General features: G+C 32.3%; 1 protein-coding gene and 1 pseudogene across 2 annotated transcripts in view; both read left to right on the top strand.

Moving 5' to 3' along the window:
• The window catches only part of EPHA3 (EPH receptor A3), a 338,669-nt gene extending 323,026 nt beyond the window's left edge, over positions 1–15,643 (top strand). Inside the window, exons 16-17 of one of the 2 annotated variants that reach the window (XM_011356405.1) lie at positions 6,661–6,816; positions 12,910–15,643. In XM_011356405.1, the coding sequence (XP_011354707.1) occupies positions 6,661–6,816; positions 12,910–13,015 (262 nt within the window). In that variant the 3' untranslated portion in view covers positions 13,016–15,643. The remainder of the gene's footprint in view (positions 1–6,660; positions 6,817–12,909) is intronic. The other variant, XM_011356406.1, reaches the window with a different exon arrangement.
• LOC111737413 lies at positions 6,321–6,439 on the top strand (annotated as a pseudogene).
• Positions 15,644–18,022: the final 2,379 nt, after the last annotated feature.

Raw genomic sequence — 18,022 nt, 5'->3', positions numbered from 1 at the left:
TCATCCCAATGTGCCAGACTCCATATTTAAGCTTCTCTTTGCCACTTCTGTGCCACCCAGGGATCCAAAGATATTTTGAAGTCTCTAAAAGCTTCAGTTGCTAAGCCCAGAAGTCACTAACTCAAATGTCTACAGGAGCCAAGAAGCTAATTGAAATGAGTGAATGCTTCTATCATATATAACAAGGTGTGGTGGTAGCCAATAGAGATTTCAGGCTTCTTATAAGGAAATTGTAGAGCCAATCAGTGCCAGTGGATGGCAATCTTAGAAGGAAGAAAGTATGGAATATTAGTCGACATCTCAGAACATTAACCCACCGCACAGACTCTCACTCAAAGAGAAAGAAAGCGTCTCTATTTAGAGCTTTGGAGAGCAGTACCAATTACAGAGCAGAATATGAAATGGTAGATAGAAACAATCAGAGTTAGGAACGAGACTTAGGCTACAAAAAACTACTGCTCTTGGAATTTTCCAAAAGTGTAGACAGGTGAGGGAGAAAAAAAAAGACAACTGAGGAAAAAAGCCTCTCAATGAAGCAAAGAGAAGGATATCAGATTCTTTTTAGAGAACTATTTTGATTCTTTTAGAATGATAAATGAGATACAAAATTTTAAGAGGTTTAGTTATAATTGGATGATGAAAAGAAAAAGGCAATTTGAACATAGTGCTTTTGAGAAATTTAGAAAGAGAAAAAAGGAAAGCATAATCATAGTAGACATGTGTAAAAGGATAAAAATAATAAGACCCCTCATATTTTTTTTAAGAATCAAATAAATCTTTCTCAAAGAAGTTCTTGATAGAAAATGGCACTATATAAATAAATGGAAAATGGTCTTACAGTAACAAATTTTCTCTTACAACACATGCATTTGTTATACATAAAAGAGAGATTTGTTTAAGAAAACCATTTTTGCAAGACTAGTTTTATAATATAGTTTCTACTTTAAATAAATTGGCTCATTATTTTTATGAATATAGGTAACTTAAAAATAAAAAAGCCAAATAATAAAAAAAAATGGGAGATGAATTCATTTCTATGTAGGCAGTAAGATATTCTTTTTATTTTGGGATATTTATATACATACAAATGAAACAGAGAAATGACTTGCTCTTTAAAGCCATAATATTTTCATACTTCAGGTCATTGGATTCTTCAATATTATTGTAAATGTATAGAATCCAAATTCTTGGCATAAAGAATTAAACAATACATTTAATAAATTTAGAATGAAGTTCTAAAGCAAAGGCAGCTGAAATGGCATAAAGACAATATATTTATTATATTTAGAATGAGATTCTGAAGACCCAGCTATACTTAGTTAATTAAAATAACTTTAAATATATTATTTCATTGCATTGATCACTAACTTTGAAGAGATTTATTTTTATTTACTTGCAGGATAAATAGAAAAAAGTAAACAATACTCCCAATTTTTTCTGTTAATGACTTTAAATTAGCCTTACAAAAATTCTTCTGATCTCTAAGAGTATATAATGTAATTCTTTTAGAGAATAACTGCTCTTTTGACAAATGTCCTTTAAGAGAAGTCTAATGACCAAAAAACATTCTGCTTCTCAAAATGACTTTGATGTCCAATTCTGAAACTGACAGGGTGACTTCCCCCACTGAACAAATATAATACTGAACTTTTTAGAGGGAAGCAAATATGCCAAATACCCAGGTATCTTTTTTTTTATCTTAAAAATCAAAGTAGGTAGTTTTTAGCACTGGGAGGAATTAAACCAGATGTAATAGCTATAATTGCTAAAAGTTTTGTCAAGGCCTAGACATAATTAAAATAAATACATTGCCTCTATTTCTCCTTAATGTGTCATTTATATACAAGTCTCCTATTGAGAGCTATATATACTCAAAATTATTGTTAGTTACTGATAACAATTAAATTCATTTACTCATATCTGAATTTTTAATGTTAGAGATAAAAAGATCAAGATCATTATAAATCCACATTTTAAAAATATTGGCAAATACAAGCTTTTCTCCCTGAAATATAGTAAGATGCCACTTGAAACAAACAAAAAAAACATAAAAAGTATTGCAAAATTATTTTACTATTTTCAGACAATAATAAAAGTAGATATGATTAATATTTTGCTTTAAAAATTACTCTTTAGAGTTAATATATTCTTGAAATTATTCACAACAGAAGAAAAGTAAATAATTATAGTGGTATAGCATACATATCCAATATAATTGGTATCTACGTCTACTTATTCTTCAGTAGGCATCTACTTACTCATTTAAAAAGTGTATTAATCATTATTTTTAATTCATGAAAACTAAAGCCCTTTGTAAACCAAGCATTCAATCTTAGTAATTTAGAATTCTAATGCAATATGAAATAAGATCACTATGAGAAGATATTCTTAGGACTAGCAATTACTTAACATTTGTTCTCCAGTGTCTGGGGCTAATTAGTTCGGAACCATTTGTAGATAAAATAGGAGTCGGTGGGAAGAAAATACATGTGTATCTTTTTAATGCAACGGTGTGAAAATCCATAAAGGAATAATTCACAAACCTAAATACAAGGAGGGAGAAAAAAAGGGAGGAAAGTTATTTTTTTGCTTCCCCTGAGCAAACATGTAATTTCCATGATTTCTTTTTAATGACTGCGGTCCGCGGCCAGTAGGTACTGATTTATGAAAAGCTGTAAAAGATCAGGTGGAACTCTGCAGGACATCGTTTACAGCTGCGCGGATTGAAATCTATCTCATTTGTCCAGTAAAAGTGTGAGCTCACAGTGCACATCACCCAGCCTATAAATTTCCCTTTCAGACCCAATGTCTGGGCCTGGGTCTAAAAAAAAAAAAAAAAAAAAACCGCCAGCGCCTGCAGCTGCTCAAAAAGCCCACATTCCCTTGGTGCGCATGAAGAGACATCACAGGCTCTTCACAGTGAGAGACAAATTCCTATCCATTGATAAACTCTCCAGATGTCCTGTCCTCTCGGAGGAGGAAAGGAACCAATTTTTATTTGAATTCCCCAGAGAAATCCTGGAAGTGGAAAAATGATACTTTGCAGGGCTGGTTATTCTGAGGTCACTGGCATTAAAATTAGGTCATTCTTTGTCTTTATTGTACTTTGATCCAAGTAATAAATAGAAAAACTCAGTTGGGGTCATTCTAATCCGTAATACATATGTCCTGTTCTATTTCAATCTGTTTATGCTAATTTTCTCTAAACTTTTGTTGAGTCTGTCTATAGTGTTGAGTTTAAAAATACAAACCATTTTGAATTGAGAAGAAAAAATTCTGCATTTTGCTATTAGGCACACTTCATAAATATTCTGAATAAATGTCCTGGGGTTTGATTCCTCATACCCACAAACCATAAATAAAAAAAGTATTGCTGTTCATGAGACCAAGAGTTGACAAGAGCCGACATTAGATTCTATGCTACAGCTACCGTAGAAATCTAAGCTGTGGGTGGGGTGTGTGTGTGTATGTGTGTGTGTGTGTGTGTGTGTGCGTGCGTGCGTGCGTGTGTGAGCACGTGAGCGGCACGGTTAGTTAATATTTTATTGTCCTCTTTCTAGGTCTTGCCTCATTTTTCTTATAAAAATTTCTCACATCTGATTTAATGTTATTCTTATCAATTTTATTTACTAAGACAATGACTGCTCCAATGGGTCCAATGTTATATTTAATGCTGGCTAGTGACAAAGGCTATTTCATTCACGATGGTCATCTAAAATAAACCAAGAATATCATGTAAGTTTTGGAACCTGGATTGTATATGTATTTGTAATTCAAGTTCTTAAGAAAAAATAAAAACAAGAGATTTTCAATTATTAAATGTTTCTTAGATAAGTAATTTTTAAAAATCATATAAAAGTTTTTATATCTATGTTCCCAATGAGAATAATTTATAAAATTTTATGTTTATATTTTGTATTTTTTATATTCCTAAAGGAAAAAAATTAATGCTTTGTAAAATAATGCCTAATTTTTGTTTCTTTCTACCTTTTTTTAAAAGATAACCTCTGAGGGTTAGTTAAAACTAAAACATAACACATAAACATAAATTAAAAACTCCATAATTTAATTTTTAATTTATAATTAAAACACTTTAAGTAGAGAGGAATGAAGTACTTGAGTTTAACCTAAGGGAAAGAAGATAGAAAAATTTTCTACTTTCAGCTGTCCTCCATTTCACAGATTTTTATACTAGGGAGGAAACTAGCTATTGATCTATGTTTTCCACGGAGGATGAATATCTAGGCAGAACCAAATTGTCACTACTATTTTTTCTTAAACATGGCATTATAATTTTATTAAAATTTGACTATTTTTATTAAATAAATTTAATATATCTAAATCAAAAGTCAGATGAATAGTCAATTCACACTTCTTTCATGTGTCCCCAACAACAGAATGCATGTCAACACATTATTTAGATTTAAGAATCTTAACACTTAACATGTATCTTGTATATCAGGAAGTGAGTTGAAGAAATATCATCAATAATAATAAAACTCTTCCAATTAAAAATTACTTGTAAGTGTGGGTAGAGTTCGCTATTTAAGGACTTTCTTCACAGAGAGATTTTCTCATGAGAACATGAACTTTTACCACATATCCCAGATGATAATCGGTGGTTGGTATTTCTAGATAAAACATGATGCAGTTTAATTGTATCTGAATTGTTTACTTTTTGTAAATTAATGCTATTTCAAAAGATATCATTAGAATTAGATAAAGAGCTAAATTCATTACTAAAGTAAGGAAAAATACATGTCAGTATATTCTTCATTTGCTTTGGTGTCTTCTGACAACTAATTTTAAATGTTGAATTTAAACATTGCAAATGATAAATTCATTTAGGCAAATTATTAATTTTTTTATATATACAAACATGGAAAGTTCTAGTTTTAAAAACCCTAATATTGGAGAACTTAATAATTTTTAAAAGTTTCAAGACCTCAATGTTGATTAAATTCAACTGCAGTATCACAAAACATGAAAGCTTCTGAATGATAACTCCGAAGAGGTAAAAATCCAAATGTACCTTCTCAATTATCAGACAAATATTAGGTTATGACACCCTTACAGGATATTTAGTCATGTCCAAAACATCCAGGAAGACATTTGGTCTACATCAAATAGATCCTAGAAATTTGCTAGCATATTAATGCACCATGCATCGGGAGATCCCATCCTCGACTGGTCCTTTGTGCACTTCTCTAACTGTAGAGTTCTTCCTCAGAATGTATAGTTAATATAGGTCCTGCTCTACTATATGATTTGAACCTCTACCCATCTATCCAACTCCATGTTCCATTACCAGTTAAGCTACTGATGTAACAAGGGTTATGAACAATATAGCCACAACGCAGATATTGGCCCAAGAAAACATGATAGCATTTTTATAAATTAACTTATAAACTAAAAGTATAAATAAACATTATGGGCTATTTGAACCCAGGGACAGTTTTAAGAGGAAGGAATTGAGAGGACAATCAACTGTCTTCCTGGTGACAGGTCTCAGTCTCATGAGTTAAAGAACAATTAAAGAGGTCACTGATAGCTGAAAAACATAGTCCAGGCTCCATTTTGGCCTCTTCAGGGAGAATACATGGTCTCTTTCGTTCCTCTTAAGTTCCTTTGATTCACTAGATCTTGGAATTGTTAATGATCCTAGAAGTTCCTCTTAATGCTGATTTATTGTGTAATATAAAAACAGTCACAATCAATCAATTGATCAATCTCTATATATGTGTGTGTGTGTGTGTGTGTGTGTGTCTATAGAGTGTGTGTGTATATATATATATGCATATGTATATATATAAACCCACACACACACACTCCGTTTGTTGTGAGGATTTCATTTATTGTTACTCATTTACTTTTTCCCATTCTTTTTATAATTATTATTTTTAATGACACTTATGACATTATTTAAATCTGTGCTTACTTTATGTCCTGCTGTAGGTACAGCCTAGGTTGTTTAAACTGTCTTTTAGACAGCAACTCTACAATATCTACAAAGGAACATCAGTGGGAAGGATATAATATGGTAAACCAAATCTATCACCAAAGCGGACAGCAAATTATTCAGTGTGTCATGTTTGCTATATGGAATCCTAAATTACCGCCATCTTTGCTAATGGTTAAACACATTAAAAAATTAAAGTATGTATGGATATATTTATGCATTTCACTGGCAAAGTTTCAATAATTCAAAAAACAGTCATGAGTGGAGAAGAGGAGCACTGATACAAGACGATTACACAGTATTTTTGCAAGCTGCCTACTTGAACAGATGAAGCCTTCATGGCAGATAAATTCCACAGATAGTCTACGGCCATGCCACTCTGAACAAGCCCTATCTCATCTGATCTTGGAAGCTAAGCAGGGTAGAGCCTAGTTAGTACTTGGATGGGAGACCATCTAGGAAGACCAGGTGCTGTAGGCGTGAAAAATTAAAAATAAATTATTGTAAGCTGACAAAGTCCTTGCAATCTGTAAGGTCAACCAACAGTTGCCTCACCAAAAAAAAAAAAAAAAAAAAATCTACGAATAAACAGGAACAATGCATGAAGTCTGAAAGTTCCTGATGATATTGGGGTCAAATTTTGACATCCAGCAAATCTGTTGAATTCTGATTTCTCCCATTGATGTTTTCTTTTCTTGCAGGCCATCAAACCTTCTTCTGGATCAAAGCAATGTCGACATCACTACCTTCCGTACAACAGGTGACTGGCTTAATGGTGTCCGGACAGCACAGTGCAAGGAAATTTTCACAGGCGTGGAATACAGTTCTTGTGACACCATAGCCAAGATTTCCACAGAGTAAGAAAATGTTTTATTCACTGCATTAGAAATATTAGTTAAACCTCTGAGATACTTTCTCTCGTAACGTTGAGGAGGGTCCTGGGTTTCTCCTCATAAACGACACCTTCTAGATTGATGCATGTTAATGTGTCTTCTTTTCTCACAATAGGTTCCTATAATAGGTGTCTTCACTAAATTATGACCTCCTTTAATAGACTAACAGATACATATGCATACCCAGCCTCACAAACTGAAGCTCCTAATTTAAAACATTAGCAGATATAACGCAGTAATTACTATTTCTGATTTTCTGTTATTTTTAACAAAAACTAACCTCTGTAGAAAGATAAAACTGAAAACTAAGTGGATGAGCTGGTATATAAGGAAACATGTTAAGTCTAAAATTAGTTTTCACAGCTACTGTATAAACATATCATCTATTATTACGTGTCTACTCTGTGAAGGATATCATACTTGAAAATGGAGTTATAAATAGGTTTAAGACATGACTTTAATGTTTTTCTCGAAAGGCTTATATTCAGTTTAGAAATACAGAATATGCATAATTAATATGGTTTATGTGTTAAAAACCAATAATCAAGTATAGCAGGCTGTATTTCTTAGACATGACCCTTTTAGTAATAGAAATCCTTTGATATGAGAAACCCATGGGCTTAAGGAAAAGGGTTTTATCGAGTGAATCCAGTGAATAATCCATAACATTCATACTCATTCACAAGGCACAGTAATTGGGAACTGGCAGTGAAGAACTGGAAACTGTAGTCTTCATCTCTCTGTGAATTAGAGCCAATTTACTTCACTTCCTAATGTAACTGCGTCATTGTTTTTTCTTCTTTACAATGACTTTTTCTGCATGTGTGCAGTTAAAAATGGCTTTCTCAGCCCTAGGTCCTACAACCTTGGTGTGCCACTCATCTGGCCAAGACCCAAACCTCTTAATTCTAAGTCCTCAGGAGAATATTCTGATGAGCTCAGTTCTGCTTATAGATTGTCACCTTCAAAGGCATATGTTTACCATGATATAATCATTTCTATTCAAAAGATGTGGGTTATGATAGCAGGAACTTGGCTCTAGGGGCCCTTTCTTAAGGGTAAAATAGAGAACTGTTCAGAGGATAAGTTTTTGTGTGAGTCAGATACACCAAAAATTGTCCATAATTTTGTGGCTTACAATGTCTGTTTGAAAACTGTGTCCATTTTTGTTTCAGAGCCTTCTATCTTTCATCTTTGTTGCTTTAAATAAACTATTATCATCAAGTTCTTTTAAATCTTAACCTCTCCTACCAATATTTAAATATTTAAATGTTAATGAGTATTTAAAGACTTTCATTGTCATTCTGTCAATCACTTAAACAAAGTCAATGTGGAGAGTTACATTTAGATATCAAAAAAGAAAGTGCAGTATAAATAATAGAGATATAAGTGCCTACCTAAAAATAGGTAAAGAAGTTTATCATTTATGGCATAGCATTCAATTGAGAAATACAAAAAGTCACAAAAGTACCTAATAAGATGGGTATATTACTATTAACGAGAATTGTTCTTAGAAATAAACTCATGCTAGTCTACTTAACATGTGTTGGCATTACTGTTTAAAGGGAAATGTACTGTTTATTGAATAGAATTCTGAGCCAATCTACAATATGCTTTGAGTTTCTGTGGTAGTTATTTTGATTAGACACAATCTCAGGATATATTAATATATTTAAATATTTTTATAAATTCTTATTTTAGTAATATATACACTTAGGGTTATGATATACAAGACACCTGCCTTAGAGCACAGAAGCATAAAAGAGAACAAACACAAAGCTGAATATTTCTGCATCATTGCCAGATTTTCAAAGGCAGAGTTACATAAATGTTTATTCTCAATAAAATATCAACACTCAAAGGTTTTAGATCACAAAACACTATATTGAAGTTGATGAGGCAGAACATTGTTAATATGATTAACTGCTAGCTCACACTTTAAATATACTCAGACACTATAAGCTGTGAATGTTGTAAGAGAGCTATTTGCTTAAAAAAGTGAAGTGGCAGAACTTGTTACATTTCCAACTTAGCAATGTATTTGTGTCAATGATACAGTTTTGGACAGTAAGCTCCTTTTGCTGTCTAGAATATGTTCACTTAATTATTGTTATTATAATTATTTAAACAAACTGTGAATCTACATTCAAAATGAAAGCTGATTTTTCCTGAGAGACTCAGCTCTTTAGGTCCTTCACACTGAGCCAGATGATTTCAGGTCTCTCAATGTTCTTTCTTCTGTACTTTGTCCTGAATTCTGAGACAACGGAATTAAGATCTATTGACCTAAATAAAATTCCTTGAAAAAAATTATTTTGGGATCTCCCTAGTACCTCCTGTCCCTAGTTTATACTATAAAAATGAGAATTTATAAAAAATATTTAATGCATAATAATTTTGGAAAATCTAATGAAGCAACATTTTCACTTAAATGCTACAAAATATTTTAACTTGACATTTTATCCTTTCTTTTTCGGGCTCAAGTGTATTGTTGAATTTGATTCCTTTAAGTTCCTTTTTTTGTGTGCTATCTTGACTCAATTCAGAAATCATTCCTTTGAAAAAAATAACTCTGGAGATTCTCCTATAATAAGACAGAGATACCTAAAAATGATATTAAATTTATTTTATTTTTTTCCTATCAAGACTATCAAGTCACGGGAAAATGTCAATAGTACTTCATATTCAAATAAGTATTAACTTATTTCAATTAGTTTAGGGATTTCATTTACATGCAAGCTACTCAAGTCATCTAATTTTCAAATAAAATCCAGAAAATGTACAGTTTTATTGAATAAGCATAACATATTTTTTAAAATATTATTTCATAGCCTAAGGTGGATTTAGGAAGGTTAATGTGAGAAGAGAAGAGAGAGTGAAAAGGGGTAAAAGTTACTATAGACTCTGGAGAGACATTTAAGTGTGTAGAATGAATATTAGGCACATTAATTGTTATATGTCATTATCCTGCCATTTTCAGTGTCATCACCTATCCCTTTGCCTTTGAAGTACCAGATAGCTTATTAACCTCTGGTCTCAATCTTGAGCTGCTCTTTAGTCTTGAACTTTTCCACTGCCCTTCTGAATAAGGTAGTCAAAACAATATAAGCATATGGAAGTGTTACTGAGACCACAGCAGCTAGATATTTAGAAGAATTTTGGACATAGCAGGGTTATGTGTAGAAGACATTTTGGAGAGGGGAGAGAGAATAGAGAGTGTATAAAAACACAAGTGAAAATATAACCTAAAGAGATAATTACTTTAATGATCTTTTCCAATATAATCGTTGGCATTAAATATAAACAAAATTATGTACCTTTTATGCAAAAGATTTTTGAGGAGTGCACCTAGGACATACATCTATAAAAAAGTGATGAGGGAGCATTAAGCTGAAGAAGACTCAGCCGTTCCTGTTGAAACAAAATCCCTAGAGCTGAGACGCCTCCTTAGCATTGTCTCAAACTGGTCTGTGAACCTAGTATACTACCCTGGAACATTTTTTTTTTCATGATTATCATTTTGTTTTTTAAGCTTGAAAAGAAGGAGAAAATGAAGAGACAGAGAAACAAGTCAATGAGTCATAAAATATATGATGTAGGATTGGAAGAAAAATGAGAGAAGGAAAACAAAAAGAGAGTGAGATCTATTGATTTGTACACATATATTTATATCTGCCCTATTTTCTGACTCTAGAGTCATAAACTGACTTTGATATAATTTGAAGAGTTGTGGGGAAATGTTTTTATTCATCTTAAAAATAGATCTATGGTATATAAAGAATCACAATCCCATAGAATACACATTCTCAAAAGCAGGGATCAACAGAGTCTACATTACCGTAACTAAAGGTTCCATTATGCACAGTTACACAAAGAGTGACAAGCTCGATGTCACTCCTCACTAGTCTTCCTAGAGAAGCAAAGCAGCTGAAGAGTATGATTAGAGAGTACCTCAGGCAAAATACAAGTTGTCCACAGAGAACTGATTAGCCTCTTGAATGGCAGCAGGGATGTGACTTGCAGGTCATCAGGAATTTCACTCCCAGGTCAGTTAATAGGAATACACCAGTCATGATTAATTTAATGCAGTAGATATTGAAATAACATCTAATTTCTTCTTAATGGTTAATTAACTATTTTCTGCTTGCATACCTTTATTGCCTAGGAACTCACTTCTTAAGAAATGTTTGTCCATTTCTAGGTAGTTGAAATCCCAATTTTATATTCTTTCCTTTATGCTCAATATAGAGTAGTCTCTTCTATGTGTGTTTATGTGTGTACGTGTGTGTATGTGTCTTTGTGTTTGCACGTATGTGTTTTTTCTTCTTGCCATGCTCAATTTTTCTGGAGTTCTTTGCCAAGTGATACTTAACTCCTATGTCAAATTCCCCAGATAAACATATTTGGACTGTTGATTCATTCTTTTGTAAATACATATTGAGCCCCTACTAAATGACAGCTATTGTTCAGAGTGTGGATGATAATCAGAGTCAAAGCCAATAAGAATCCCTGTTTACATGGAATTCACATTCTCGTGGTACAGGATGGAGCATAAAAAAATAATAAATTGAAAGAAAGGCAACATGCTGAATAGTGATAAATGCCTTGGAAGAAAACAAAACAAGAAAATGAGAAGTGGAGGTATGACTGCAGAGAGGATTTCACAATATTAAATAAGAGGATCAGTGAAGTTTCTCATGCGATGGGGATGTTTGAGTTAAGACCTGAAAGAGGCAGATATATGAACTAATTATTCGTTTCAAGAATATTTAATCATTGGTACATGTTTAAATAACTCTTTTTCCTAAAATGAAATTTTTATGTTATTATAATCTTTATTTTTATACCTGGTTTCTGAGTTTAAGCTATTTTAAATTTAATAGCTTTGATGAATAAAGATATTTTATTCTACTTTGGAAGAATTTTATATTTTAAAGAAATTGTTTCAGTTATCTATGTTTGACAACAAACTTCTTCAAAACTTAAGGTCTGAAACAACATTTTACTGTATATCACAATGTTACAGCTTATAAATTTGAGAAGAGCTTTAGCAGGTGATTTTTCTATTGTAGTGTTAGTGTTGAGTGAAACATTCATCTACTGTGAATCTAGTCTAGCTTGGGGGCTTGAGATGGTTGTATTCATGTCCTACCTAGTGCAGATTGCTACATAGCTGAAATTGCAGAAGAATCGCTTACACATGGCCTCTCCAATGTCTCTGGGTAGTCAGATTTCTTATATGGGAGCTTGAGGCCCAGAAAGTGTGTCTCAAGAGATAACAAGTGGAACCTGGCAATTTCTGAAGACTCAAGTGCAGCAACTGATACAGCATCGCTTCTGACATTCTGTCAGTCGAAGCAGTCCCTAGCTAGCCCAGATTCAAGCAAATGAGATAATGCCCCAGAAAAGATGTGTGACCATCTCTATTAGTGTCCTACGGCTGCCATAAAAAATTACCACAAACTTACTGGCTTAAACAACAAATATTTATTTTCTAACAGTTCTGGAAGCTAGAAGTCAGAAATCAAGGTATTGGCAGGGCCACATTTACTCCACACTTGCTCCAAAATCTCTAAGAGTGAATCCTTCCTTATCTCTTCCAGCTTCTGGTAGAACCCAGCATTCCTTGGTTTGTGACAACATAACTCTAATCTCTGCCTCCATCTATACATGGATTTCTTCTCTGTGTTACTGTGTGTCCTATCTATAATAAGAATAGTCTTATTCAATTTGGAGCCCACCCTAGCCCAGTATGATTTTATCTTGATCCTCATCTTAATCACATCTGAAAAGATTCTATTTCCAAATAAGGTCACAAGGTGAGGTTCTGGGTGGATAGAAATTTTGAGGGGACACTATTTAACCCACTATATCATTTATGTTCTTCCATAAGGATAGAGGTGGAATGACCAGGATATAATACATAGATGATGAAAAAAAATTAGGTTCAAAACACTGGGATATATGATTGTACAAGCTTTGCTACATGAAAATCTCATGCTTACATACTATCCAGGAAACCATGATTCTCACCAGATATTTTCTCCTTTTCTACAGTGACATGAAAAAGGTTGGTGTCACTGTGGTTGGACCACAGAAGAAGATCATTAGTAGCATTAAAGCTCTAGAAACACAATCAAAGAATGGTCCAGTTCCAGTGTAAAGTGCTACTTTTAGAAGGAAATGGTGGCTGTAGAAGATGTAGCATCACTCTGCAGACAGATGATAATGCTGGAAATACTGATGGAATTTCCAAGCCCAATAAGATACTCAGATATGAGTACAAATGCCTTAAAATGGAATTAAAAACTCTTTATTTTCCCTTGTCATTTAGTGGATGGGTGAGTGGGTGTATTTTGTTTTGTAATTGATTTTTATATTAGTTTATGGATTAAATTAAAATGTTTCAGCACGAAATGATGAAAAACTAGCATAGAACCATTGAATATCTTCTGACTATGAAAAAAACAAACACGTGAATAACAAAGCGAATATGGTGGCTCTGTTTGCTAATAGCCACAAAAGGAAAGACTTGTGATATTTTTATACACAAAAGAAATCTGTAACTGGTATTTTTTTCTTTAAAAGCAAGCAAAACAGAGGCGTTTATACCTCAAACTATCTGGCCATACTTACTACCTTTTCATTGTATTATTCTCTTTTATCTGTTAAAAGCATATAGAAAGGAAGACTATAGTTGTTTTAAGTACTACACATTTTTCATTGTTAGCTTCCTTAAGTATTATCGTGTAAAAAAATCTTAATTTTGAAGAAAAGTACATATTTATTTTCTTTTGAATTGTTTTTGTTTTCTATTTATGCCTTGATGATTTAATTTAGATTTGTTACAGCCAAGTGCCAAATGCCCTCACAAATTGTCAGCAGTAGGAAACATGGTAAACTAGACATAGAGAATGATGGACTTTTTCCCAGATTTTTGAGCCATCTACTTATATGTATCACTATCTATATGTATAAAAAGAAAGAAACCAAACTCTTTCCCTATTCATTCACTAACCAAATCTCTCATTGTCTAAACTATCTTATCCATTTTTGTCTCTTCATTTGTTATAAACTGTATGCTCCTAATTTAGTGTAATATACTGGCTTGTATGTAATGGATTCTCAATGACATACCTGCCCTACAATGGTACTTAGGAAACCATTAACTCCATCTATTGGTAAAGAAGCTATATTAGAGCTCTTAAATAGAAAGTAGCTACCCCGGAAAGAATTTAAATTTTATTTAGATGGCTGCATTAATTGGCAACACAGCCTATAGACCAATGCATGAGTCAAAAAATCACTTGCTGACTGGCTTTGAAATATCACTCAATATCTTTGCTTAAAATTGTTGAGCTGTTTTTAGGGAATGATGATAACTCAACTAGTCATCTGTATCACTGAGATTTAGTTAATTTAACATTATGATCATTAATAGCAGGTATTATTATCTCAAAGAGTCTTCCACTGAAATGCACCTGTTGTAATTTTGGTGTATAGCTTAGAAGCATTTACTGAGCATATAATTTTCGAAACAGATAGTTATCTAGCAAATGATTCAAAATCTGTAAACAGTGGAGAGATCTCTCATTGCAGGAACTTAGACTTACTATTCCATAAAGGTCAAATAGGCACATACTCAGTAATATTTGAAAAGATGTACCTGGTGGAGATCTAGCCACTAATATATTGTGAAGCAACATTTTAGCTCTATCTATATTTCTTCTAATGCTGATATGATCATGTTATGGGAAAAAGAAATGCATACGTCACAAGAATAGAATGAATAAAACAGTGCTGCAAACTTTATGTTCTCATGCAAAATGGAACATTATATAGCTTACAATCACAGATCAAAATTCACAAGTGCTTATCTGTTATAAATTTAGTGTCATAATGCTTAGGTTGTGATCCTTCATATATGAGATTATTTCTTAAATTTGGCAATATTCCTTATAACCAAATCATCCAACTACAATTTTGTATTGGATGTGTAAGAGCATGAATTTTTTTAAAAAGATATATGTAATTATGAAATTAACTACAAATTTTACATAAACCAACTAGAAGCAGCTAAAAAACATTTTTGATCAAATATTTTGTTGTAAAATGTTAGATTGAGATCTGAGTCTGGCTTGAGTCTCGTTTTATCCCACACTAGCATTTACTTTTGTAGATACTATTCCAAACATACTCAAAAAAATCTGTGCATTTCATGAACTAATAGAAATCAAGAATTATTGAATCTTTTTTCACTTAATTCGGCCGTCGTGTCCATTTCAAAGTAGAGATTGTATACACAGTATATTGCTTTTCGTTTTTCACTATTTTTCTATCTGACCTCTTATAAAATTACTTTACACAATTCTTACCCTGTACATATGTAAACATAACAGTGTACGATTCTTAACTGTGGAGTAGAGGTACTAGAATGCTTATGGCCATCTCTTTGTACAAGAACTGCATTGATTTTCAATAAACATGAAACCACATCTCCTTCATAACGTTATGTACCATATTATTGTTTTGTATCTTATATTTGGTTTACATATATTATTTATTTCTGGTAACTTGCCCAGATTATTCTGTCCTAAGTAGCAATTAAACCATGCATAAATGTGATATGATTGGCAATATGTATTTACTTTAAACTTGTATTTTCAAAACATTACTCATCTAGTTTATGTTGTACAATGTAGATGGCCTCTTACTAATGTAAAATGATTTGTAGTGGAAACATTTATATTTTTATAATAAACATAATGAAAATATTTTTTACAGATTGGAATATAGAAGTGGTCTTTGAAGCTTTTTAAAATTTTATTAAATATGTGCTTATTTAAACAGCAAAATAATGAAATTTATATGTCACGAAGAATATGCTTCTGTTTCTTTTTTCTCCATTAGTGAAGAGGGATTTATGATATATAATCTACATTTTTTTGTCTAAACCTCATTATGAGTAAGCTAGAACAATAATCAGTAAATATTATCTTTGTGATTCAAAAAACACTGTATCATGCAGTTCTCTTTTGATTACAAGTGACAAAAACAAATAAATTAGTTTAAGGGAAAAAAAAATTTTAGTCCATGTGACTGAGAAGTAGGTAGATAAACTTCCTAGCTAAGAGATCAGACACAGATGGATAAAATATAACTTTTATTTTTTGTCTTCAATGGTTATCTTAACCCTATTTTTCTACTAACTAGGTTAATTTGAAGATTTAATATTTTCAATATTTAAATCTTTTAAAATATTGCTATAGTTTATATAATGCTACATTGTAATCTCAGTGAGATAATTATTGTTCCTCATCTGTTCCAATAGTAATTCTGGAGCCTAACTTGGCTCACAAGCCCTATCTGAATTGCTTGGAAAATGAATTACTCAGATTGGCAAATACTCAGTCCTGTGCTTACCTTTGGAAATAGTGGATATAGTTATGTGGAATTGATGATCTGCGGGGATTAGAGGTGTCCAAGTGGTTTACATTCAAAAGAAAGTCAGGATATCATTTTTGGGGGAAAAAAAAGGATTTTTTAACAGGCCAAATAAAACAAATAAAAATTAAAAAAAGAAAAAGAAAAAACACAACTGCGACACCTAATATTTTGTATAAAGTGGGTCCCTAGTCATTTGCAATCTACTTAAAGAAAATTATTGTACATAAAAACCAATAAAGCTAACTAAAAATGTAAGGCTAGATAAGTGAGCAAGACTTGCACAGAGGTGGAAGTAGATAGGGAAAGATAAACAGATCAAATTTAAGCTTTCCTTAAAGGTAAAAAAGCATTTGATCATGCTGACTGGAGTAAACAAAAATTTGTAAGCAGATCAGCTAAATAAAGGGAATTAGGTAAAGAATTATATATTTAATGATTTAATAAACATGCATTAAGCACTATGATGAGACAGATATTTTGCTATCACTATTTACAAATTATCTTATTTAATCTTTGCAACAACCCTGTGAATAGATTTGACCCTCTTTTAATAGATAATGAAATCAAGACTCAGAATTCTTCCTGAGGTCACCCTAATAACAGAAAAACATATTTCAAACTGGAAACTTCTTTTCCTGTGTCTTTTCCATAATATAATTGCTACTATAATCCAAAAAATGCTCTGGGGACAGTGACAGTGGTAATTTTCAAAAAATGATTTGGGGAGAAGCTGTCGAAGTAGACTATATATTAGAAATCTGTTTTAGTGTTGTTGGCATGAAGCTATGCGCTTACTCTAGAATAGTGGTAATAGAATGTGAAAGACAGAATGCATACAAAGACACATGAAGAAAGGAGAAATAACAGATTTTAAAAATATGATATGAGAATGTTTAAAAGGTAAGAATCAAAGAAAACCGTAAAATATAGGTCCTGATTATTTGTGGAAATGATGGCACCACTATAGTCGAAGTAGAGAATAAGAAGTTAATTTAACATTATGAACTTGCCAAATTAACAGTGTTAGCTAAATCTTAATAAGTTCATAGGTATTGAAGATGTGAGTCTGAACCTATAAGAAAAAAATTCAAAGGTAAAAGTATTTCTGACAATGTGTAAAGATTTACATATCTTTGTGATATACACAAACATATCTTTATCTTGAACCACCTTTCTTAGATTAATGCTAGCTGCTGTAATAGTTAAATCTCCAAATGTCATCAGTTTAAAATAAAATAAAAATAAAAATAAAACACATAATTTTAAACACAGAATAACCCTAAGTAGTTGTTTAGCCAGGTGGCCTAGCTTGCCATGATTCAGTTCCCATACTCTCTCCATCTGTGGAGAGTGTAAGACCTTGGAATCCTTTGTTTCCAGCCAGTAAAATCAAAGGAAGGATTATATGTGACAGATTTTATGAGCTCTGCTTATGAGTGGCACATATCACATCTCTTTCCTTCTGTTAACTAGAAATCAATCATATTGCTGTACTTAACTGCAAGAGAACGTGGAAGAGGTAATGTGCCTAAATAGTTTTCAAGATCCATATAGCAATCTCTGCCACAAGTCCTTCATACTTGCTTATATGTAATATGTAAATGGTAGCTAATTCTAAAAGGCTATTAAGGAAGCATCAGTCTCTTGCTAACTCCACCCATTTCTTATTCTCTACAGATAACCGTTTTTAACTCTTTTCTCTCATTACTTGAATCCAATACTT

Source organism: Pteropus vampyrus, unplaced genomic scaffold (genome assembly GCF_000151845.1).
Source record: "Pteropus vampyrus isolate Shadow unplaced genomic scaffold, Pvam_2.0 Scaffold26, whole genome shotgun sequence".
In the NCBI taxonomy this organism is placed as follows: Eukaryota; Metazoa; Chordata; class Mammalia; order Chiroptera; family Pteropodidae; genus Pteropus; species Pteropus vampyrus.
Note: the sequence above shows the minus strand (reverse complement) of the source record. Positions and strands in the feature narration are given on the sequence as shown.